Below are 26741 nucleotides of genomic sequence, written 5' to 3'. Positions count from 1 at the left end.
AAGGAATTAATGTTATTATAAAATTTTCGTTGTAAAAAAGAGTTATTTAAAATTAGAAAGAAATACGTCCATATTGTGCATGTAGAGTGAGGAAATATGAATGTTGCACAAAGGAAAATGTTTTAATATATGAATAGAAATAATTAAATTATATATTTAAAAAAAACATAATTTTCCTGAGATATTTACTGGAGTGATTAACTTGGTACTTAAATTTTAAAAAGATATTCTTTTCATTTACATGAAAATAAGGAAAAAATTGAAAATTATGCTTTTATAATCATGGAGCATCTTATCCTAGTAACTTTTACGTATCCTATGAAGTTTTCTCATACAAAAAACTCGTATAAACCAATTCAGCTTTCATGTACTCCAAAGCTGTTAGGTCGAAAAAATTGGTAAAAATAGCACTCATATAAAGTCAAAAGTATATAATAGTATTTATTACTTTTTTTGATAATTGCTTTTAATTATTTCGGAAACGTTGATTATTTAGAAAAAAGCTACTCGGGAAGATTTATCCATAATAGAATAGATTGGTTTAAATGTTATAAAAACTATTTAAAAAAAGCTTTACACACAATTAATTAATAAGCAACAGTTATGATAGAGACTAATTTTTCCATTTAACAAAATAATAATAATAAAAATAAAGAGTATAAATTATAAACTTTTAATGAACCAGACTGGAAAAATAAATTAGCCAAAATAACGAATGTTTTAGGTTATGAAAAAAAGTCATTTTATTTTGACGTCTAAATTTTATGAGTAAGTCTAAAGATCCAATGTACGGATTTTAATGCCCTAAGTCTTAGTGGATGATTAGTCATTAAGTCATATGTGGATTAGTCATTAAGATTACATCTTAGTGACTAAGATGTAATCTTAATGGTTTGAGGGCCTAGCTTTAAATATACCAAGTAATTAGTGAAGACGATATTTTGAGTTAAAAAATCAGGTACAATAGCATATTTTATTTGAATAAACATATCTTTTTTTGGTAGATTTGTATTTTTTGATTCACAAATCAAGGGGAGGTAGACAATAGTGAAAGATGTTCCTTAGCGTTTGGTTAAGAAAAGAAAAGTCATATTTTTTGAAAAAATAAATAATAATTATAAAAATAAATTTTTTTTGCTATCGATCATCTTTATAATTCTATTTAAAAAGTTTGTAATTGGCTTAAAGAGTTCAAGAGATATAGCGAAATAAGAAATTAAACGAAATAAGTAATTATAAGAAAGAATTTTTTTTTCTACCGATTATCTTTCTAATTCTATTTAAAAATTTTGTAATTGGCTTAAAAGTTCAAGAAATATGGTGAAATAAGCAAAAAAATGAGATTAACATAGAAGGGTTAAAAGTTTCGACTATTCTCCTGACTTGTATTTTATTGATAGCACCTATACCTCCCCCTCCCCCCATATTTCGAGAATCGAAAACCCGAATCAGTAAAAAGAAATGTTTATTGGAGAGAAAGTACGTTTTTGTGTCTAACTTTTGTGTCGTAACTTAAAACATTATTTGCAATAACTAATTAGCATATTTTAAATAATCCTAGAGTCATTGACACTTCATGTTTGTGTACGGTAATTTGACCATTAGGTCAAGCGTCATGAAGGATTTCCGTTTTTTATTTTGTCTTCAGTAGAACATTTAAATTTTTAAACTTTAGTTAATCAATAAAAAAAAGGTCAAAAATTATACTGTCGCAAAAATGTTTCATATCAATATAGAATTTCGTAAAATGAAATAAATAAGACGCATGCGTATAAATTTGTAGAAATTTTTTGAGTTTCATTTGCTCTAGTTTCCAACTTCAAGAACTTATTGACAAACTTGCCTCATAACATATTTTAATTTTCTTAGAAAATAATCATTAAATGATGAAGATGAAATTCACTCACTTTTTTTAATTTTTTTCCCCCAACAAGTAAGGATAAAAGAAATTTTTTTTTAAATTTTTTTTAATTAAAAATAATATAACACCAGTGATTAGAATAATTTCAATTTGTCAAAGTCAGTTATAGAATTATTATTTTACAAATTCAAAATTTAAAGAAAACAATTTAAAATTTTTTTCTCAAATTTGTGAAATTTAATTTTTGCAATTTTTTTAAACATTAAATCCATCATAATCATCATAATAAATTTCATCATCTCGGAATGAAATAAAAACGTCATATTTTTTCCGTTTAATGTGATTTAGATAAATAGTGCGCATGCGTAGAAATATCTAGAAACTTTTTAAAGTTTCATTTGCTCTAGTCTCTAATGTTTTTAAATTCTTTTAACAAGTGGCATTAATAATATTTTTTTAAATAACATGAATAATTCAAACAAATTTAATTTCGCAATGCCAATTTAATTTTAATTAAAAAAGAAAGTTAAAAATGTTTCTAAAACTTTTAACAAAAAAATATTAATTTTCATCAACGCAAAAATGAAAGAAAAAGGATATACTTCTTCAGTTAGAAGCCTTCTCTCATAATCAGTAATCTCACTATTTTTATAAAAAAGTTAATATAAAAATTTAAAAGTTAATATAATGAATTTTATTATTATACCAACTTTTATTATCATAATAATTAAAAATTACTTTAACGAACTGAAATGAAATAAAAAACGACATACTTCTTCGGTATGAGGCCTTCTCCAGAAATCAGTAGTCCTAGTATGTTCGGAAGAATCACCCATGCTCGCTTAATAGCAGACGATAACATATGAAATAACAACAGAGCCTTACCTGATTTTTAGTTGCATTTAACTGTGTTACAGAGTTTTGACCACGTGCCATGAAAAACGCCACCTACCGAAAATAAAAAGAATACTACTTCTTTCTACTTTTCCAGGTAAAAGATGGATTATTCTGGGTTTCATTTTCGGCGAATACCTGCAGAATGTTTTGATCCTATATTTCTCTACCTAACGTGTTCTTTTAATTAGCATTAATGTCAGCGGGAGTTGTAAATCTTCTTCTATCCTTTATTATATCAGAAACTAATTGCATTTTGGAATGATTTTTTTTTCTAACTGACTCATCCATTGTTGTTGTGAAATATTTATTGGGATAATTAATGTGTAGTAGACTGCTGAAATTGCAAAGCATTATTTAGATGATCATCGGTTTTTGTCAAAATCGATGAAGTTTTAAATAAAAATAAAATCTTTGTGGATGAGGTATAAAAAAAAATATAGAAAAAAATGTTTTTTTTTTCTAGCATGAGTTCAGATCACATATTTCAACAAATAATTTTAAAAAGGGTATAGATTTGGGAAGGGTTGATTTTCATATATTTTGGACGATTATGGAGAGGTTTAAAACGAAAATAATTCCCAACCACATCTTTAATACTAACGACACTATAAACAAGAAAAAAACTGAAGCTTTTATAACTATGAAAAAAGAGGGCGGATCTCTTAGAAGTCCGTGTACTTCTCTATTTGAAGCAATTTTCTGAAGGTCCTAAAAAAAGTCCAGATTTCGGGTACGATCGTTATCCGTTCTTTTATTGAGTCTTATTACTTCTATTATCTAATGTGTCCTATTACTTCCATTCTAACTCGGTTTTATCGCTATCTAATTACAAGTTATTTCCTCCCAAAAAACATTGTCCGATGTTTTGATATCAGATTCAGAAGTTCTCTTGTCTTTTGAGTACAGTTTAAAACAATAAAAAATGCTCAGCTAAAAGACTCAAATTCACAATCTGGATAAGTTGTTCATAAAGAGCGATAAAATAAAATTATCTTGCTAGGATAGATGCTTGTTTCCAATCCAATCTCGAATATTTTAGATGACTAGTTAAAATATACAGTGTTTTCCTTAATCGCCTCCCTTACTATATATTTTTAAAATCCTTGTTAAAATTGCCGTCTGAAAAGTTTATACATTAAGAGTTAAAAATTAATATATAGGCGAGAAAAAGAAAAGAAAATCACTCTCTGTCGAATCCATAGTTAGAAAAGCGGCAAGAAAAATATCAATGGTGAAAATTGGAAGTGATTCAAAAAACCGCCTTTAAGTTCCCCTGTAGATTTTGATATTTTGAGTCACGCCTTCCTCACTTCTGATTTGATGGTGTTTTTGTTTCTGCATCAATTAAATATCACTTTGCGATTCTAAATGTTTTGACCGGTTTCGAATTTTTCACAAAGATTCTAAGAAATAGTTATTAGAGAACACCCTGTTTGTGTTGCTCTCGTTTTGTACCTACCATAGTACTGAGATAAAATATCCCCAGTACAGAACTGAAATTTATTGTCTTAAAACTTCCACTTGTTTTACTAAGATAAAATTAAGTTAAATATTTTGAAATCATTCTTCACATATTTTCCTGAAACACAAAGTCACTGAAGAGTGTGATGCGTAGAAAATTACTTAAATTTATGTTTTGGGCATTATTTAAAATATATGTCATAAAACTTTGAGTGTAATATTTATCATAGAGCCTATATTCTCCAATTCTTAAGAAAAAACTTCAAAGAAAATTCATTCTTTTCATTTATTATTTCAGCAATTCCGCAAGTTTTCGAAAAATAACACGCTGTAAAAATATTTTTAAATAAATATTTTATTTTCAACTTTATACATTATGCGATAATATTTCACTACTCGATAAAGACTATAACCAAGTTTCCGAAATAAAGCTAAGGATGATATTTTAATTAATTTTTCCTGTTTAAGAAGTTTAAGTAAATAAAATAACAAGTAAAATTTTTTTACCGCTAATTAGTTTAAGCTATTAAATGCCAGTTATAACTAGTCATATTCAGAAGTCAATTAAAATCTAGTAACTAATTTATACTTGTAAATAAACATAATCAAAGAGAATAATTAAAAAGTCGCATTATAAGTTCAGAAAGTAAATATTTGCTATAAGTAAAATCGTGCATTTGCAACGTACTTATGTAGTGGAATAAAATATTTTTATAGCACATTCTTGTTTTTAATTTTAAAATCAAGAATTTTCTGCACCTTCAATAAATAAAAAATAATGAAAAGAAAACTTTTACGTCATTTTATTATCGATTTTTTTAATTAATATTTCTATGCTTTCTGATCCCTTTTTCCTTTTGTCGGCAAAAACAAAATATATTGTTTACTTAAGATTTTTCTGATTTCAAAATGTCATATTATTCTACTAAATTAATTTATTTTCAATTTTAAAAGTATTTTTTTTTTCATCACTTAAAGGGAATTTGTAGAAAAAAGTAGCTGCGTAAAATATTTGAAAGACTATGAATACTGAACATACAAGAAAATATTTGAACGGATATGCATACAGTACATGATATACAGGCTTCCAGGCTTTGATAAATAGTTGATTTTGTGCATTTTGATTTTTTTCAACAGTAGATCGAATTAATTTCTGTTTCTTTTAAATTTGAACTCAAAGAAATTTCGTCAGATTTTAATACAGTTTTAGACAATATGAAAGTTAATCAATAAAATTTTCACTACAAATCAATTAAGAATAGGCACAGATAAAGTTGTCTGAAGTAGAACATGCTTACATAGAATATGCAAATTTGCAATTCATTTCTGGATGATGCTATTGCTATTCCAGAATACCATTTATTTTGTTGCAATAGTTTCTTTAAAACACTACAGATTTTAAATCAAATTTAGACAATATGAAAGCTAATCAATAAAATTTTCCGTACAAATACAATTAAGAATAAGCACAGATAAAGTTAGCTGAAATAGAACATGCTTATTTAGAATATGCAAATTTTCAATTCATTTCTGGATGATGCCATTGATATTCCATAATACCATTAATTTTGTTGCAATAGTTTCTTCAAAACACTGCAGATTTTAAAACAAATTTAGACAATATAAAAGTTAATCAATAAAATTTGCAGTACAACTGTAATTAAGAATAAGCACAGATAAAGTTAGCTGAAGTAGAACATGCTTATTTAGAATATGCAAATTTTCAATTCATTTCTGGATGATGCCATTGCTATTCCAGAATACCATTTATTTTGTTGCCATAGTTTGTTTAAAACACTACATTTATCTAATAAGAAATAACTTTAAAAACTTATTGTTCGACTTGCTCTCATGAAGTCTTGTCGTTTCATCAAAAATAAAAACGAAATTAGTCAGAGAAAAAAGATTTATAAAATAATATTTTTTTCACATCGGTAAACAGACATGGTGGTGATAAATGTTTTTCGGTTCTCAATGAAGCCTTTTCATACTTCGTCTGCTTCAGCTTCTGCTTTTAGTTTTCTCTGAGCTAGTATTTGGTTCAATTCTTGAGATGTAAGCGTTTTGTACTGTAATACAAATAATAAGAAATAGAATTTAAAATAACTGTAGAAAACATGTTATAAACAATAAATTAATAATATAAATAAAACGTGCATATGTTATCATAATCTTTTAGAAATGTTTCTTTAAATTCCTTTTTTTCATCCCTCAAATATTGAGCATTAGTAAGTTACTTAGAGTTGAATCGTTCCAACTTTGAATTTTTGTAAACATCCTTTTTGGTCTGAGGAAGAATTTCCATTTCTTAAACTAACGTGTTAGAGCTGCTTTTTTGTTTATTACTTCTTCATTGAGGTTTTGAAATGATTGAATACACTGGTCTTTGTTGATAAAATTCTGTTCTGAGTAATATAAGCATAAGCTAGTTTATCTTAGTATTATAAAGTAAAATCTTCTTAATCTTTTTTATTTATTTTTATAATTTGTGTATGAAAAAAAAGGGAATTTCTTGAATAAAAGATGGAATATACTTATTTTTTATGAAATGAAATGGAAATAATGAGGAATGTAAGAAACATTGATAATGGTTCTTAAGTTCTTATGTTAATCATAAAATGGTTTTACAATAAAAAATGACTTACTTAAAATAAATGACTGATAATTTAATAATTTAAAAAAAATTCATAATAAATAAATTAAAAAACGAAAGGAGACAGTAGTGCACGAGATGTTACATTCTGCTTAGAATACTAGAGTTACATTTTAATCTAGTTCAAAATTAATTTCATAGTACGTCAGCGAAGGACACTGCCGACCTCGGAAAAACTATGAAACGATGTTTTCAAAATAACTACCATCTTCAGAAACACCGTGGCTCAATTTAAGGGCGAAATTAACATGCATCCGTGCAAACACTTTAATTCAGAATGTTCGTAAACAAGAAAAAGCAGCTTCAGGGTCTTTTCTAGTCAATAGCGCCATCTGCTGGGGAACTTTGTAACTAATTTGAAACTTAAAAATAAAATTAGTGGTTTCCTAAACAGCGTGCGAAAAGGCGTACATTTTTACCTTCTTTTTAGTTCATTTATTTTTCTGAGTGTCGGTCATTTATAAGGCACTTGTTATAATACCTGTAAAATACATATTGAGTTTTAACTATAAATAACGAATATTAAGTTTTCCCGCCAAAATCTTAGAATAATAAGGTTCTTAATGGGATAATGTTCCTTTGAAAACAATCTATTCTATTTGTCTTTAAAAACAGATTTATTTCCCCTCGCATTAGCTAAGATTTGACTTAACCTTAACATCTATTAAACTATAATAAAAAAATAAAAAAATAAAACTTACTCCGGACATGTTTTTTTGAACTTGTAAGTGGCTGTGTAGTTTGATTCCTTCCTCACCAAGATATTTTTCTAGTTGTTCCTTTTTTAGCTTGAAAAGCATTTCTGCTGACATAGGCTTTAACACTTCTAATGCTCTAGATAGAAGAAAAGAATTATGCATCATCAGAATTATGCAAAATCAGTTGTTTATTTAAAATATAGTCGTTTTAGTAAATATCTTCCAATTTTTGCATAAATTAAGAAAGAAGGATGGTTTGAGAACATTTTTATTCTCAATCCTTTACCTCCTATACAAGAATTTTCGCAAAATTTACACAATGAAACTGTTTTTTACTTCTTCCAAAATCGACTTAACGCGTGCATGTTATCAGATTCCTGTTCACCCAAATGACGTTTCCAAAACAGCCATTGCAACACTATTTGGACTTTTTGAATCTTTATTTATGCCTTTCGGTTTATTTAGCTCTGCACAAACTTCCACCTTTATTTCTCTCAATGATCTTATTAACTCTGTGTTAATTTTATATGTTCTAATTAATGGTTGTGGAAAACTTCCTATTTTTAGCTGTTTTATCTTAATTCATTGATTTGAGGACTTAATTGCAGGTCTTATCAGTTTGATTGCTAAATCTGTAAAACAGCTATTTCTGAATATATTTAAATCCAATTTTTGACAATGTTATCAGATAACATGAAATTTCTATAATTTAAATGGATAACAGGACTGGTTAAAATGCGCAGGAACAACTGGTTCCGAAAAGAGAAGTCCCTACCGTACGAGTATATTTTCGGTCAAAGGGTTACTATGCAATTTTCAATTCCTATGATGTGCTTTACATCCGTAGAAAATTTGTGACTACTGTACTGAATGATTCTGCATATTAAGGGTAAACAACTAGTGTCCAAAAGAAAATCTAGCCAGTTTTATTGTTAAAAGAGTCCCGCAGTTACCAAATGTTGCCTAAGGGGTCATTTATATTTTTTCTAAGCGGTATTGAACAGCCGACCTAATTCCGAGTTTACATTTATCAATGTTCAACTCCCTACTCTTGTAATTTTGAACCCAATCCAGAAGACAAGGAAATTCTTGAATCAAGCATTTTGGCATACCAGCTTTCGTGGCGGACTTTTTGATAGAACTAACCCTCATTTGCGTTACGTGGAGAGAAAAAGCATGAAAACCTCCCATGGTTTTCCCGACGGCAAGGGAATTCTAACCCATGATCCGTGTACCACTAGAGATATTTTTATGTCAGCACTGAGGGCGATACGAGCCGGGAACAAAATTCGAATTGACCAGCCAATCCTAAGATCGAACCTGGGTCACCTCTATGGGAGGTAAGCGCTCTATTCCCAGATCCACCGAGGCTATTCTAAGGGATTAAGGCATATCGATGATGGTAGTATTTTGACCAGCATTGCGGATTGCCGCTTTTATTTTCCTTACAAGCCGATGCCCATTGTTTCATGTCACGTCTGGAAACAAAAACCCGGTCTTTCACCATGGCACCTCAGTGTTCTATCGAGACTCAATTTTGACACTGAAAACCTGAATTTTAATAAGGATGTTGTCTAACATAAATTTAATTGTAATAAAATAGAAATAATAAGTACAGTGAATACCTTTCGCTGAAGCATTTCAGTTTCAACCAATGCATGACTTCGTTATGAGTTGAACTCACACTGATGTAATAACAATCAGTCCTGAAATGTTCTGGGCAAGTGATTTTCCGCCAGACTTTCAATCCTTTTTTCTGATTGATAGATGCCTTAAGTTCTTCTTGAAAGAGTTCCAGGGCAGCATCGCAAATCTGAGATTCCGATGTCTTACTGCGAGATCGCTGTTTCGATTGCTTTTTATCTGATTTCGGACTTCCAGTAACTTCAGTTGGGGAATAGGCGGAAATAGGAGATGTTGATGACTTGGGTACGACGTTAGAAGTGTCTGGCATTTTGGTAGATTCATCAAAACCGATTGAATCGAATCTGTGGTAAGCTACAAGTAAATTACAGAAAAGTAATGTAAAGTAAAGAATTTGAAAAATTTTGAAAAAAAAAGAGAAAACATTAATTTTATCAATGTTGAACTGAATATCTTTCTTCGTGATTATAGCTACATGTTTGTAATTGCAAATTTAGTGATAAAAGAAAGTTTCATATCTAAATTTTTAAATTAGATTTATTTTAATTATCAAGATCAAAAATGCATCGATACACGACATTTGAAATCACGCAGTGAAAAAAAATATTGAAATGTCAATTCTTTGTCAAAAATTAGCAATTATAATCTTGATTATTTTATATAAAAACTACATCGGGTTATGACTCGGTATGAAACGCGTCTACACGTAATGGGAGTTATGTAAAAAAATTTTTTTGTAAAATTTAAAAAAAAAAAAAAAAAAAAAAAAAAAAAGGGGAAAAAAAAAAGATTTAATTTTGGTATCTGTTGAGGTTTGCTTAATCAATCCTTACTTTCCGTATTAGTCATGCATAGAACACTAAAATTTCGGAGCATTACTTGATAATACTAGTAGTTAGGGTCAGTTTTATTGTTATAGGCCAATGACATGCAGCTTCGGCACATCACCGTGTAAAACCTATTGGACAGTACTATTTCGTATGGTTGTTGTACTGTCGTGTTGTCATCAGCATGCCCAGACATTCTAATTTTTAACAGGGTGGGCCACTATTTTAAACGTTTTAATATTTAATATGGGTTTCAGGTTGTCAGACTTTTCACGTGAAAGTTAATTTTAGTATATAATAAGACACTGAACTTTTACTTCCTTTTGATCATTATATTATGTAAACATTCATAATTATATTATATAAATAGCCTTCCTCATCTACTATATAATAAATAAGATGCATTGTATGAGATAAAATTAAATCAAAGAAAGAAAGAATGTAAGAGATACATGTATATATTGGAGTAGCTTCTTAAAGCAAAGTAAGTAAAAAAAAAAAAAAAAAAAAAAAAAAAAAAAAGATTTGAATTAAAAAAAATAAGCTAAAAACAAGCGAAATAAGTTTTCTTTTTATATTTGTATCGCAGTTTTACAAAATTTACTTTAAAATTGAAATATCGATGAATATTAAGCTTTTCTCAAAAATACATTAGAATGCGGGGTATACATGCATAGGATGCATTAGGATGATAGGCATGCATACGGGGTGTACTGCTGGGCGTGTTCTAACCTGCTAGATAGCTCCAACGGTATTTTTCAATCGAATTTTGCTAACATCTTTACTTTTTATATCACATTTCTATAATTACGGTTTCGTCTATTACAAACAACAAGCTGCTACAAAAAGTTGGAACAGCTGTTGTAAAGTTGATTCTTTTTTTTAAATACATGTGGGCAAAGGCATTTAAAATTAACTCAAAATTTGGTTTTTTTTTATAAATGAGCTTTAGTATCTGCAGCTGAACAGTGTCTGCAATCATTGTTTGCCGATTGGCTGTAATACAAGTCTTCATGTCATGTTTTCAATATTAAATTTGTTGTAAACTTTGGTGAAAAAATTTGAACATTTTTTCACACACCCTCTTTTTATTATTTTGAAAAGAAAGTTTTGGTAAAAAAAAATTACTGTTTCGCATTTTTTTTATTGCGACTTATTGCGTTTCTCATTACTCTGGAACAGCTTATTATGATGACTTATGATAGATTTAGAACTGATTTAAACTCTCGATATTAATTTCTGGGAAAGATTTTAGTCGTTAAAAATGTCCCTTTGTCTGCGTAACTGGCAACTTATGTTAAAATTCCTTAATATTTGAAATGAAAGGTTGAGTTTATGTTTCTTTATTGATGTATGCATAAACGTATGCTTGAATCTTACTGGTATGAGGATTCTGAAGTATCGGACTAGTATTGGTATCATTAGGTGGAGGTGGTAACCAGTTTGTCGGTGAAGCGCTACGGTCGTGTGAATGGGGTGATTCCAAAGTAGTTGCGTATTCTGGTGGTGGTGATGGTAGTGGTGAAGTTTCATCTCTCGAAAGAATCGGTGATCTCGGTGGCTGCTGGCTGTATCCTGTGGAAAATCATACAAATAAAACTATTGAGGTAGCAATGTGGGTATGAAGATTTTATCATGTAATTAATCTGAAACTAATGAACGTAATCAATAAGATACTACCGAGGAACGGTTACGCAATTCTGGGAGTATAGTCGTTTTGGTGAACATCAAAAATATTTTTATGTATCATTATTTCTTACTGACACCGGCAAATGTCAACTTTCAGCATGCATATACTTTAATGCATTCAACTTTCAGCATGCATTGATAGTGAATGTTTCTCAAAAGAATTGTAATTATCATATTTTTTTACTTACAATCTTGCCATCCTAAAATGTCGATATTTGATAACATAAATTATAAATACTAATATTTAACAAGAGAAACAATGAAATATGAAAAAAATGGATACGTATGACAACCAAAGCCGACGTCTTCAGGGGGTATCAGCTCCGGAAGTCGTAAAAGCAAAATCTTTTCTATCGAGAGAGCACGATAAAAGTCTAAAATTGCTCTCCCTCTGTACCCCAAAGGTCTTGCCAAAGTCCAGGAAGAGAATACAATACAAAATATAAAATACATAAAGCAAATACAGAAGAATAAAAACAAGATAAATTATAAGAATAGTACGTACAAAAGCTTACTTGAAACAAAAATCCAATCACCAAATTACACTACTGACTGTGAGACTCAACTAAATTGAAATGGACATAAAAACAACGCCCCCTAATTTGCGCAGAAGAAAGAAAAAGAAAGGACAGACGATAAGAAAGAGCCAATTATTAGTATATTTTTAATTGCTTATTTTGAATTCTTTTCTTAATATTTAAAAAATTTTCTTCATCATCCATGTATGCTGAATTATGGCTTTAGCTAATATTAGTGAGAAACATAATGTTTATGAAAAAAGAGAATTTTCTCAACATTTACACTTAGTACAAGCTAATTATCGACATTTATTGATGTAAGTAAGAAATAATTCTATTCGACATATGTTTCGAACACCCAACGATGTATCTATGTCAGGGGTATCCAAACTTTTCCAAAATGCAAAATGTCGACATACGAGATTTAAAATTGTGTTACGACAGTCCAATTCTATCATATTTGTCTGCGGTATAATATTTATAATATAATGTTCCCTTCGTGATTGAAACAGAAACTGAACGAGTAAGTGGTGAGAATACAAAGTTAATACAACTCATGCTTAAAATCCACTCAAATACTTTAATTGTTACTATTAAGAAGGTATTGATAATTACTTATAGCATTATAAGCTTTAATTATTAGAGAATATATATGTCAAAAGATTCTACCATCTACATTAGAATGTTTAGAGAATTCGTTTAGTGCGAACTTGCTGCTCGTTGCATGACCTTTTCAAATCGCGAGATAAAGCTGGATATAGCTACTTGCGCTTCTTTTTTTGAGCTTTGCTTTTGAGTGATTTTTTTTAGAGCCGCAGTTGCTGAAAACCTAGCATTGCTGTGGTAGGAAAATAGCAAAATGTAGATGTTGAATAAAACCCTCATAGCTAATTTACTTAGGACAGGCTGCGCCGCATAGCTTGCATACATCCAGAATTATACTATCTGGTTAAAAATACCCAGCCCAGATACCTACTAATACCGACTAGGAGAGTACTGAGACATCGATAACATCCTGTATACGTTTGGGGAGCTTTACCACTAGTTTTTGATAGGTGGGCCATAGGTATTGACTTTCAGTATCTCTCACAGATGACGTGAAAGTGCTGGATGTGAAGCACTACAGTAAAGATGGTTGATTTGGCTAGCTACGTAATCTGAGTTCTAATTCGTCTTAAAGGTGTTTTATGAGATTTAGATTGAGACTCTGATTATGCCAGTCTAGTTTTTGAACACCTATTTCATCTAACCATGGCTGCGTATCTCTTGATGTGTGACTGATGCGTTTATTCTGTTGGAAAAGAAATGGACCCGATATATTGCCATATAGTTGGGGGAACATCATAGTTCAAGTATCCACATAAATTTCAGAGTTCATTCACAAGAACTAAATTCAAACCATGATACACCTCACACCATGGATCGGGTTTCCGGATACTTTTAACCAGACAGTATAGTGGTTTTACCTTGAATTATTTTCAATAAATTGCAGCAATAAATGAATTAGTTTTAGAATTGAAGCTCCTCACTACAGTATCCTCATCTCACTTCGTGGCACCCCAAGGTGTCACACTTTGGGAATCTTTGATTCATGTGATAATCGACTTTCCCTATGCAATGTCGTAAGTTATCGACACACTCGAAGTTATTTACAGTAATATATACATACACATGTTGTTAAATTTTTTAAAAAATCCGATGAAAATCGAGGGAGTTATCATGTCTGTAAGAAATTGTGTGAAACAATGTAACAAAGGCATATACACGCTGTTTAATTATCAAGTTCGATCCTAGTTTAATCACGAAAAAGTCATCAGTTTCTACATTTTTTTCTAAAAAATCACTGATGTATTCATCTGAGTCCCATTATCGTATCCAATAAATTTATGTAAATTTTTTTAAAAATATGCATGTTTACAAAGAGATTGCTTGTGTAAAACTGACATTAACTCTTATGACCCCTGAATTGAATTGAAACTGAATTTGAAATTCAAAGGCCAGTATTTTGAGAAAAAATTGTAATGAAAAGTAGAATTTGGCTCCAAGTAAAGCTTATAGCAATTTTATAACTATTAATAGGGTGAGTTCAATTGAAATAAAGTCAGCTTGATTTTGTACCGTAATTACACGAAAAGAAAGCAATGAGAACGAAACACATAAATTAAGAAAGTCTATATAAAAATATATATTTATAGGGTGTAATTCTGTTCTTGCTCTATCGAGGTAGGAAAAAATTAAGAAAAACAAATCGAATAGTAAAAAAGGAGACAAAAAAGTGTCCCTTCCATAAAAAACCACTTATTTATTGCCAAAATATTTGACATATTTGTGATGCTGCATACCATTTATTAATCCCTGAAAGACAGTAATATCAATATTATACTAGATTTCAATACTGTCAGTCTTGAAATCTGCCACAAACTAAAGTTTCTTTTTCGAGTGTGTTTACAGTCTAACTGAAGATAGCCCTCACAGTCACGTTTTATTGGGGATTTAGGTCCCAGGAAAAGGCCAACTATTCTATGACATGTTGCATATTATCGGAAAACAATTCCCCTGAATTTTTTTCTATGAGAAAAATGGAGTTGTTCAGCGGGAAAATTCAACCAGGTTCACCAATTCCATCTGTAAATGGCAGTAATTGAATTTTTAGCATTTTTGGTAATCGGTAGCCGTCATGCGGCCTGAGTGCTAACAACCACACTAGTAGCTTTATAACACCATTAATCGAAATCCCTTTGTTCATTAGAAAAACAGTTTTGTGTGCTATAGCAATGGCATGAAAAAAGAAAAAGATTACTTCACCATAATACAGCAAGGGGATGGCTTAATAATTGTGTGGGGCGAAGGCTTCAACTATGAGGGTAATCATCAATAATTTATCACACCTTCAACTATCAATAATCTGCATAACTAACAACAATATATCATTTACAAACCAAGGTTTCTCTCACAGAGAATCAGGGATCCAAGAAATTTTTTTCTCCATTTTTTAGTGAGCTCCTCCAAATCTCCAAGTATGAGTCAGAAGGGTAAACCAACAATAGTTGGGCCTTATGGGAGGAGCTGGTCTAGTTTTCTCATAAGAATGAAGAGAATGTGTTGCACACAGGGCAGCACAACGCAGAAGAGCCAGTGTCCTTGTGCACATAAGGCAATCCTCCAAGTGCTGTCATCGCTTAAATACATCCCTCAGAACTTCTTAACTTTTCTTTTGTAAATTTTAAAGTGCCAGTATATCATGCTGGCATATAAACATGTCGGGGTCACCAAATCTCCTAGTATGAGTTGGGTGAAACATTGTACAAGTTACAATGCCACCCTGGAGGTGACAAGACTAGTTCGATGTCCGGTTGTCGGTACCGCGGGAACGCGAAAACAAGACTTAGTTTTGTTTTTCTTAGTCGAGTTTCCCCTTTTTTTGTGTGTATGGGTGTGTGTCTGATAGAGAGAGTCTGGGTACATTATTAACTACCTCATCAACTCCACAAATCATCCGTCACAGTACTTTACTACTTAATAATAATAATTGTAATGTTATTGATTTTATAATATTATAATATAATAGTATAATTGTAATTATAATAATATAATATCATATGTTAAGCTTAATTGTTTTAGCATTAGTCTTCTAGCTGATAATTAATTTTAAGTACAGTTGCCCAACTTTTTTTATAAAAACCAGTCTGCCCACATTTTGTTGGATTTGATTGTGGATGAGCCCTCAGTACAAATGCCTGTAAATAAATATCACTGTTGTAACTAATATTTTTAATCAACCAATGAAAATCTGTAACATATTACTTCTAATTTGTTCACGCAATAGTAATATTTTATTTAATGTAATTTTACATTAAAATACTTTTTGTACGTAACTAACCCCATTCCCTTACAGCAAGCCTAGACAGACAGGCTTTAGTGGGTCTGTAGGGTAGAAGGATTGGACATTAAGTGAGCGAGACCGTACGCGCTGCTTCTGGACAACAGCTATGTGATCATCGTGTCCGGGGAGCCTGGGTCCTTCATACCTCCGGAGTGTATGGATGTTTTTATGTAGTGGTGGTGAAAAGTCATAAACCCGCTTCGCGGGTCGGCTGGCCACCTACGGTGACCAAACTATGGGAGTAAGCTTAAATTTTCCTCTTCCCCAAACCGCATAGAAGCGACTGATCCCCCCCTAAAAAGCTAGAAACTTGTTAAATGCCATTTACGGAGAGAATTGGTGGCCTAAGTCAGATTTTACGGCAGAACATTGATTCCATTTACTTTGCAAAATCTCCACTGTGGTGGTTTTTGGATGGTAGGGGGCTTGTCATGAATGGTTTGCCTTTTACTCTGATCTCATTCCCCATATAAACGTTGGGGCTATACTCAGTAGGAATGTATGTACGAAAAAAATCAGATCTCCAGGGTTTATTAAATGGTATACAACATCATATATTTCAATTCTTATATATGTAACCATGACGGATATATTGACTATTAAAAGCAGTCGAGACAGGTGGGGTAAAGTGGGTAAAAAATCAGGGTTTTTTTTAAAGAAGGATCTAAAACCAAACCATTAAATTAATTTTACTGAAAATTTTGATGCAATTTATATACATAGGATTCATATAGATTAAATATAAAGCATAAATTATTTATTTTGTTTGATTATTTTCTTACAAAAGAACATCACCTAATCCCACCTCCTCCTAGATGGCCCAACTATTACCTAATATTTTCATTCAAAAGAACATGTTTTGATCTATCCACCTTACCCCACTCTGGGGTAAAAAATTAGGTTTCATTTCGGATGCGATATATTTTGCTTAACTCTATTCAATTTCATCAAATAGGAAGAAAAAAAACTGTAATAGTTTTTGGTTTACTTGAAATATAAATTAAGAGTGTAAAAATTTATATCTATAGTCGTGATTTTAAGTGCTTTTACTATTTATGGCACAGAGAAGTATTTTTTATTCAATTTATTTATTTTAAAGAAATTGTTTTCTTTCCATGAAAAAACTGCCACATGAAGGCAGAAATTTGAGTGAAAACTCATCTTTACCTTTAAATATGCTCACTATGTTGTACCATTATGCTATTTTGGTAGTTTAAATCGTATAATTTGTCTGTAATATTGCTATCCCCTCCTAAATCATTCTTCTCTTCAAAAAATAAAATTTAAAAGAAATTTTGTTCTGTGTTTTAATTACTACGTAAGGCTGTAATCAAACAAGTAAATTATTTTAAAACTATGTATTTCATTATAAAATATTGAGCATTAGATACTTACTAAAGCTAACACAGAAATAAAAAAATATCCCGTCATACCCACTTTACCTCAGAAAACAATTCATAATAAATAGAATTTAGAAATTTATTCTTAAATTTCAATGCATATCTCTGTTCTTTCGATATCCCTCTACCAGTTTGAACTAAAAATTAATAGTTTCTGCCAGTTTTTAATGATATTAGAAGAAAGTTCATCAACAGCTTAAACTAACATACTGTATAAGTTGTTCATAAGCAAAGAGTTTGTAAAAAAATTTTTACATCGGTTTTTAAAACTGAATAAAAATACTTGCCGTAATCCTAGATAATGTCTTTAAAAATCTTAAGCAAATTATCTCAAATTAAAACGAGAGAACTGGTGTTTTTTTTTTTTTTTAAATTTTTTTATTTAGCAAGTACCCACTTTGCCCTACATACACACTTTACTCCACCTGACCCTCACATTATTTCGGTGGGATACTTTTTTACTCATCCATTTTTTTTTCCTGCCCAGGTGGAGACAGGACAAGAAGTGAGTTACTTAGTATGTGCAGACTTTAATCCAATAATAGCACAAAATCAAGTCGGCTTTAATTCACTGGAACACGCTGTAGTTCTGATTTAGTCTTTATTTTATTTTATAACCGTCGTTGAACAGTCGACCCAATTTCATTGGTTTACGACTACTAATGTTCAACTCCGTAGCCTTGTAATTTTGAGCCCAATCCAGAAGACAAGGGAACTCCTGGATCGAGTATTGGAAGAAATTTGCCTTCGTAGAGGACTTTTTAAAGGAGGTAACCCGCATTTGCGCTACATGGAGAGGAAGACCACGAGAACCTCCCACGGTTAGCCTGACTGTAAGGGACTCTAACCCATGATCCGTCTACCACTGAGGATATTTCACGTCAGCACTGTGGTCGGTGCAAACTGGATGCGGAATTCGTATCGACCAACCATTTCCGGGATCGAACTCCGGAAGGCGAATGCTCGATCCCCTGAGCCATCGCGGCTCTGATTTGCAGTCTTAATACTTTATAACCGTCGTTGAACAGCCGACCCAATTTAATGGGTTTAAGGCCACTAATGTTCAACTCCGTAACCTTGTAATTTTGAACCCTATCCAGAAGACAAGGGAACTACTGGATCAAGTATTGGGAGAAATTTGCCTTCGTGGAGGAATTTTTGATGGAGCAAACCCGCATTTGCGTTACATGGAGAGGGAGACCACGAGAACCTCCCACGGTTAGCCTGACGGCAAGGGGTCTCTAACCCATGATCCGTCAATCACTGAGGATATTTCACGTCAGCACTGTGGTCAGTGCAAGCCAGATGCGGAATTTGTATCGACTGGGATTCGAACCCGGTTCGCTTCAGTGTAAGGCGAACTGATTTGCAGTTTTATCGTTTTTGTTTCATGCTCAAAATGAATCTAGATGCATTTAAGATATGTTTAAATTGAAACTTTTTAAAAAGCTAAAAGGCTCCGCCCCTTGCTCGCTCCGTCTACCAACCACCATAATTGCTTAAACGTCAATATATCCCCAAAAAAAATCACAACATTTTGCTTTCAAAATATTCAATTATTTTTGCTTCATGTCAAAAAAAAAAAAAAAAAATTCGAATATGTTCATTGCAACGAAACAGACGATTACCTATATTTGTAAAATTTGTATTACCAGTATTTGAAAGAAAAAAAATTAACCTGGGAATACAGATAGTGTAATTCAATAAAGAAGAAATAAATAAGAAGTAATTTTATTCGTTGACGAGGCTTATAACAATTCAAGTAGGGAACGGTTTTTGTCGCGATTTGTTAACTTTTTATTTTTATAAATTTAAATGTGATTGTTAAGATTGATATCCAACACCTTGTAAACTTTCTCTCTCTTTTCTGTTGCTTCCTTTGATGGGCATCAACACGGGTGCGAGCTTTTAAAATAAAGATTTTGTGAAGGGAAAATAAATTTTCGACAACAATGGACAAAAAAATCAGTATTTTAAACAAAAAATCTGGGAAAAATCACGAATTTTTATTTATTTATTTACAATTACTTTCGAATTAATTGGTATTTTGAAACAAAATCAGTCAACGTTAAGTTCACATTTTAAAAAAAAGTTCTTTTAGCATGCCAAATTTTAACTCCGTAGTTGCATTTCAGCAGGCTACAAATCTATCAAAAAAGAGGATTCTCACTGCCTACTATCTTTTCGCAAGTTAAAAAACCGCATGCGAATGAGAATCAGTTTGGAGGAAAATATTTACTTGCAAAAATTTCCTTACTCAGGTTTTAGTCAAAATGTCATTTTCTCCTACAAATTTAATAGTCCCTGGGTAGATTTCTAAAATCTTTCGAAATTTCTAAGTCTTAAAGTTTTTGCACAGCAAGACAAAATATAACGTTCAGTTAAATACCCAAAACAGCGGCGACGAATCTTGCGATTTTTTAATATAGATAGAAAAAAATTCATGCTGCTTTAATATGTTTATATTAATATGTTTAAAAAAGCTATAATTATTTTTGCCGACACAGTCTCAATCCCAGCAATGGCTCGCACCGAACATAGCGCTGATAGAAAATAGGCTCATTGGTAGATGGATCATGGGTTAGAGTCCCCTTGCCGCCAGTCAGCCTAAGCGTGGGATGTTTCCGTGGTTTTTCTCTCCCTGTAACGCAAATGCGGTTTCGTTCTATCAAGAAGTCCTTCCCAAGGCAAATTTCTTCAAATACTTCCTCATGGAGTTCCCTTGTCTTCTGGATTGGGTTCAAAATTAGAAAGCTATGAAGTTGAAAATTGGTAGTCGTTAAATCAAACCTGTTCAACGACGGTTATAAAATAAAATAAGACACAGTCTCGATGAAATTGAAATATAAAAATACTAAATAAATAAACTATTGTGTGTATATTCAGTTTGAAAATCTATTTACTTTAAACATTTTCATACATTGCTAATTTAACAAAAAAAAAAAAAAAAAAAAAACTATCACTTTGGAATAAAAGATGCATGGAATTTATCTGAAAGTCAACTAAATCACACTGTCGATGTAAATTATACCAAGCAGTAGACGGATCATTGGTTAGAGTCCCATGGTAAAATTGGGTTTTTCAAGCAATGACAGGTTTTTGTGCTTTTCCTCTCCATGCAATGCAAATCTGGGTTAGTTTAATCAGAAATTCTTCCACGAAGGCACATTTTCCCTAATGATCCAGGAGTCTTCACTGTTAATTTCCAAATTACATAGTTAACTATGGATAGACGTAAATTCGACAGACGATAAAATTGTTGTCAACTTTTTTATTCTTTTGAAGTCAAAATGAGCCATTAAAATGTAGTTCAAACTGTAAATACCGAATACCGACTCAAAAACTGTAAATACCGAATACACTTTCAAAAATCCCCCTTTCTTTAACATTAAAATCAATACTTACCAAAAATATTCCTAAACTTTCAGTTTCATAAATTAAATTTTACCAATTTTCTCGTGTTAATACAAATTTGTCCAGTATTATTTGCACAGTCATTGACGAAATGCGGTATTTTTTTTTATAATAAATTACACCGGGAAACAAATTTTTTGTTTTGCGCCGCATCATATCTTTTAACAAATCTTAAGAGACCTTCGTAACGCCGATTTTAAATCTGCAATCGGTTTCTCTCTCCAAGCTACAGTTTTTATTTTTATTTTTTAATGACATTTTTAGTCTATTTCTTGTCGAAATGTGAAAGTTTAAAAACGCGATAAAAAAATAAAAGGGGTTTCCGTAAATGTTACAACAAATTTCTAAGAGAATTGGGGCACATCATAATTTTTTAAAATTGCATAGGAACCAATGCCTAGAAATGTCGTCACACGCCGCTAGGGTAGCTTCCCGATTATGACATGTTTCTTCATGTGCTTCTGAACAAATCAAATTAGGGAAGCATCCCTAGCCGCGTACGACGATATTTTTGGGCATGGGTTCCAAATGCAATTTTAATCCTGATGATGTGTGCTAACTCCCCAAAAAGTTTGTCGCAAGAACCTGTTATATATAACGTTTTTTTGACTTGTACATTTTAACACAAGAAATAGACCAAGTATGTGATTTTAAAAAAAAATCTGTAGTTTTATGAACAAAACTAATTACCCAAATTAGGCAATTTCAAGTATTAGTATAAAAGCAACAAAAAATTTGTTTCAGTGTTATTTAAAGTAAAATACAAATGACAAATTTTCGCGATTTACTTACTGATGGTCCGATTATAATAGAAGTGATGTTAGTAAGAGTTTAAAAAAGAGAAAAAAAACCCATAGGATTTTAAGTAAAAATCAGTAATAGATATCGAAAGTTCAAGTTTCTCTTAATTTAAATCATAGGTTTCCAACCAATGATTTAAATTAATGAAATGTCCTTTTTTACCTCATCGTCCACTTTAAAAAGTTCTCAACGTCTCTGATATAAAAAGTTTTAAACAAAAGTTTATTAAATAATTTAAAGAAATATTTCTTAAAATTTTTTATTAGATACATTTTTATTCGCATCACTATTCTATTGAAAAAGTTACACTGACTAATAAATTGATATTTTAACTTTTATGTAGCCAAATTTTTATTAAAGTAGCCCTCACGTAAAAATTATAATTGTTTGCTTGGAAATAAATTCGATGCCTCACCTTTCTGTTTGAATTTAACAATAAATTAAATATTACCAATTTAAATATTAAACTATATACTTTTTATAAGTCTGGGAAAAATTATAAATATAATTGAGAAAAACTGCGATCTTTTAATGTTTCCAGTATATGTAGTACTAAGTCAAATATTTGCAACAATAAATTCAGACAAATATAGTTTACAAACTTACTATATAAAATTTCAAGTTTTTAGAAAAAAAGAATGAGAAGAATAATTTACCTTGTATCTCTTTAAAAATATATATACTGAAAACTAATTAAAATTTTTTTCAACAATTTGATAGATTTTTTAATACAATTTGGTTTTCTTTTTTGAAAAAAAATGTTTAATTGCATCAAAGAGTGTAACGGCTATTTGGTAAAATTATACTCCCTGTTTATATTGGGAGCCGAACAGAAATAATTTTAATGTCATAAGAATATAACTGGACCCTTCAACGAACAGAAAAGGCTGCAGAATTCTTAATTTGATTTTGCGGAATATTAAGTTACGAATATCTGGATAAGAAATCTAATTGCTTCTGCAATATTTTACAGAAAAAAATCGGTTTGAATTACAGCAAGTTAAAATTTAGTGCAATTTGAATAAGTGAAAGAGCTGTGTTAGAAGAAAGGAATGTCACTGACTTAGAATATTTTTCAGATGTTTCAAATTAATATTGAGTTGTCATTGTCTAATTTATATGCAGCGTCTATTGAAAATGCGCAAATATGTATATGCTTACTATATGATATGTTGAAAATTATCAACCTTTCTGAGCATTAAAAAATTTAATCACAATTGCATATCTACAAATAACGTTTTCAGAGAAATGCGCTGAAATCTGACGTCCATAAAACCTGAAGACAGAAGCACTTAAATATTTTTTCCCCATATCCCAATGGGAGCATATGTCTTCCATCTCACTCTACTTGTGGCCAGATATTTTGCCTCCTTTCTCCATGTCTTTCCTTTTGCTTTCAATTCATTTACAATTGTCTTGCGCCAAGTATTTTTAGGTCTTCCTCTTTTTCTATTGCCCAGAGGGTTTCAATCAAAAACTTGATTTTCTTTAAATTTTTCAGGTTTACATCGAGCATGACCAATACATTCCCATTTACGTTTTTTAATTTCCCAAATCAATCGGTTTCTGTTTTGCATTTCTAAGGATTTCTTCATTACAAATTTTATGGAACCACTTGATACGCAAGACTCTTCTTAAACAATTATCAGTCATAATTTCCCTCATATATATAATATAATATATATATTATATATATATATATGATGCTTGTCTCAAACGCTTTTTCGACTGATGCAAGTAACGGACTAATGATGTACAAGACTCTTTGTTACATTATGCTTTATAGTTAGGAGAGGGTACTATACTTTGCAAAGATAAATAAGTATTTGCTGCAAACTTTTAAAAAAGTTATTTTAAAAATCGAAAACTATTACAACAGTATGTTAATAAATGAAAAAATATCAAAATAATTTATTAAAAATTCATGAAAAATATATAAATTGAATTTCAAAAAGCAAACAAAAGAAATCATCAATCTTTTAGTGCTAAAATTGTTCTCTATACTTTTTTCTCTCCCCCCAATGCCCACCTGGAGAATGACCTTTCATCATACAGGCATCTGAAGGGCAGATTTGTTGGCCACTTTCTCAGGGGCACCATATTAGGTGGGCCAACGTTTCTCCCGCAGTAAGGACAGATAGTACAGAGAATGAAAGAACATTCATGCATTGTCTGGGATTCAAACCCAGAACCTTTCTGATGTAAGGCCAGTTCCCTGACTCCTACACAGGCTGGTCTAAATAGGTACAGCAAGTATTGTTTTTACTACAACTGGGTAAAACAGAGATCATTTTCTAAATGAATTGTTAAATTAATAATTGCTTTAATAAAATTTAATGTATAAAAAATTAATTACGTAATAGTTTTTCAAAACAAACGAAAAATGTCAAGGTGCACTTGACATTTTAAAGTAAAAAAAACTTCTGAAAGTCGCATAAATTCTCCAGTAAATTCTAACGCCACCCCCCAGGATGCTTCAACACCTACACATTTTTAGAGATATTAATAGAAATGGGAAATTCTATAATTTTACAAATATTTTTTTATAAAATTTTAGTTATTCCTTTAAATGAAAACTATCAGAAATAGGTAAAAATGATAAAAACAGAAAATTCAGTATCACTGTATAACAAACCCTCTATAGCCATTTTTAGTTTTAAATCTTTCTATTGCTAAAATAGAAATTAACAACATAAAAAATAAATTAATGAATAAAAATATTTATTAAAGATGATTAATTACAAGAAAACTTTCTGCCCATTACTAAGCAGAAATTTTAAGAGTTAAAAATTACAACAACAAACATGTTAGGGAAAAAAAAACATTATTAATTTGAATACAACAAGCATGGAAGTAAATAAACAAGATTGTGCTTGCAATTAACAATGTTGTAAGTTTTATAAATACTTACTTATTATAACGATCACAATAATTATGTACAAGTTCAGTTAAGACAACTTCTTATATTCGTTGATTTCAAATTTCTTTTAAATTTTATTCGTGATAGTTAAAATACATTTTAGTTTAAATTATCTTAAATGTATTCAACATTACCTTAAAATTGTGATAAATATATAATAACAAGATATAATTTGAAAAAAAAAATTACAAAAAATTTCTTTTATGAAATAGACAATTCTTATTTGATTTTTGTTCCAGTATAAATCTATGTAACAAAATTAATATTTTAACAGAATAAGCATGTTTTAAAAATTCTTCTGTACAAATTTATTCAAAAATTAAATTTTTATCGTAAAAATAAATTTCACAGCAATTAAAAAGTCACTTACATTCCAACAAGATTCCAATTTTGTTATCAAAAAACATAAAACTTCAATATACAAATTTTATAAATATTCTATAAAAAACAAATCATTTAAGGACTTATAAACATGATAGAAACTAAACTTCATATAGTTATACTTACATATAAACAATTCCCAATGCCTAGATAATGCTGTAACCCTGATAATCCAACTTGTTTAAGGCATAAAAATGAAATTAAAAAAAGGTTTATATTCTGAATTTTTTTCCCTCCAAATTTACGAAAAATTGCTTAAAATTATCTAGCGACCTTTGAAATGTATTGAAAACAAATAAGATAGCTCAAGATATACAGGATGAATAATTTTTAATGGCGTACCTCCTTAAAATGTTATCATGCATTATATAGATTTTTTTTCTTCTGTTTTCTTTGCAAAAATGAAACTTAGTAAATTGTTATTACATGGACAACTGTAATTCTGTTATCTTTCTTCTTTTTTAAATTATTGTATCTCAAATTATTGTTTTTTCACAGCAGAATAAGTTAGAATTTCTGACTAAGTTGAATTTGATACTATATAGAGAGTGTATAGGTACTATATATATGGTTTACACACATAATGTCCATAATGGCCACATTTAATATACATTTTTAGAATGCTAAGTTTAGAATTAGGGAATAAATATATAAACAAAGAAAAAATATAAATCTAACAAATTGCTATAGTGGAAGAAAGTGTACAGAAAACCAAAACCTGTTTGATTACCAGAGGAAACAGAGAAGTTAAATAAAAATTATTAGAAACACCTTTAAGTTCCAATCAACAATATTTTGATGTTTTTTATCCTGTTTTTAAAACAATAGTGATTTATCTGACTTTGATAATGTTTTTGTCCTTTTCTTCAATAAAATCTCTATTTAATTCTAATAAGCATTCTAAAATATATATATTCAGGGCAATCTTTATGGAACACTCTGCATGGAAATTAAAAATAACAGGTTAAATTAGATGCTAAGCTTAAAAAAGAAATTACAAAAAATAATAAATATAAGATTCACTGATCCAAATTATTCAAGATTGATTGTCATTAATTTTTCATACTTATACTGTAAAAGAGGGATACCTCATGACTTGCAGAACACCGAGAGTGTTTCCTCAATAACAATTATTTAATTGCATTTTTTATTCTATCAGAAATTTAACATGTGGTATAATTAAAACTATGAATTTTTTAAATCTTTTGTTGTAATGGATAAAATAAATATTTTGTATAAAAAATACAACCATCAATTCATCATTTAACTTTGCATGAAAAAATATGATAAATTCAAATGCAGTCTGATTAAGTCAATAGACAAACATGAACAGTTACTGTCAAACAAAACAGACAAAAGCAAGCTAATAAAAAAAGAATACATTCAATATACATCGGCACAAAGAAAAACATTGTTCACAACCTATACTAATAGCACACCCAATACACAACAAGAATCCCGAGTGATAAAAATTACAAGGCGTGAAAAAGAACATAATTAAACCAGGAGAACAAAATGAATATCATCAAGGTCCAGCTTGATAACATTAAACACAATTTACCAAATGCACAATCACTATTGCACAAATGACTCATTCTTCATTAGTAATGGTAAAAAACATAAATGGGGGAAGAGGCGCACAAAACAAATGCAGAAAACGTTTCACATAGAAAAAAAGCTGCCGATTAGACAAA

General features: G+C 30.3%; 2 protein-coding genes across 7 annotated transcripts in view; both read right to left on the bottom strand.

Annotated features, from left to right (window-relative positions):
- LOC107444998 (spermatogenesis-associated protein 1-like) overlaps window positions 1–3154 on the bottom strand; it is a 100799-nt gene extending 97645 nt beyond the window's left edge. For both annotated transcript variants that reach the window (XM_016059297.3, XM_071180358.1), the window contains exon 1: window positions 2635–3154. In XM_016059297.3, the coding sequence (XP_015914783.3) occupies window positions 2635–2697 (63 nt within the window). In that variant the 5' untranslated portion in view covers window positions 2698–3154. The remainder of the gene's footprint in view (window positions 1–2634) is intronic.
- Window positions 3155–4556: 1402 nt separating this feature from the next.
- LOC107444999 (epidermal growth factor receptor kinase substrate 8) overlaps window positions 4557–26741 on the bottom strand; it is a 79181-nt gene continuing 56996 nt past the window's right edge. For all 5 annotated transcript variants that reach the window (XM_016059298.3, XM_071180248.1, XM_071180251.1 and 2 more), the window contains exons 18-21: window positions 11422–11616; window positions 9196–9568; window positions 7574–7706; window positions 4557–6288 (exon numbers count right to left, since the gene is read on the bottom strand). In XM_016059298.3, coding sequence (XP_015914784.1) covers window positions 6205–6288; window positions 7574–7706; window positions 9196–9568; window positions 11422–11616 — 785 coding nt within the window. In that variant the 3' untranslated portion in view covers window positions 4557–6204. The remainder of the gene's footprint in view (window positions 6289–7573; window positions 7707–9195; window positions 9569–11421; window positions 11617–26741) is intronic.

Source organism: Parasteatoda tepidariorum, chromosome 1 (genome assembly GCF_043381705.1).
Source record: "Parasteatoda tepidariorum isolate YZ-2023 chromosome 1, CAS_Ptep_4.0, whole genome shotgun sequence".
In the NCBI taxonomy this organism is placed as follows: domain Eukaryota; kingdom Metazoa; phylum Arthropoda; class Arachnida; order Araneae; family Theridiidae; genus Parasteatoda; species Parasteatoda tepidariorum.
This window is presented reverse-complemented; position numbering and strand designations above follow the sequence as displayed.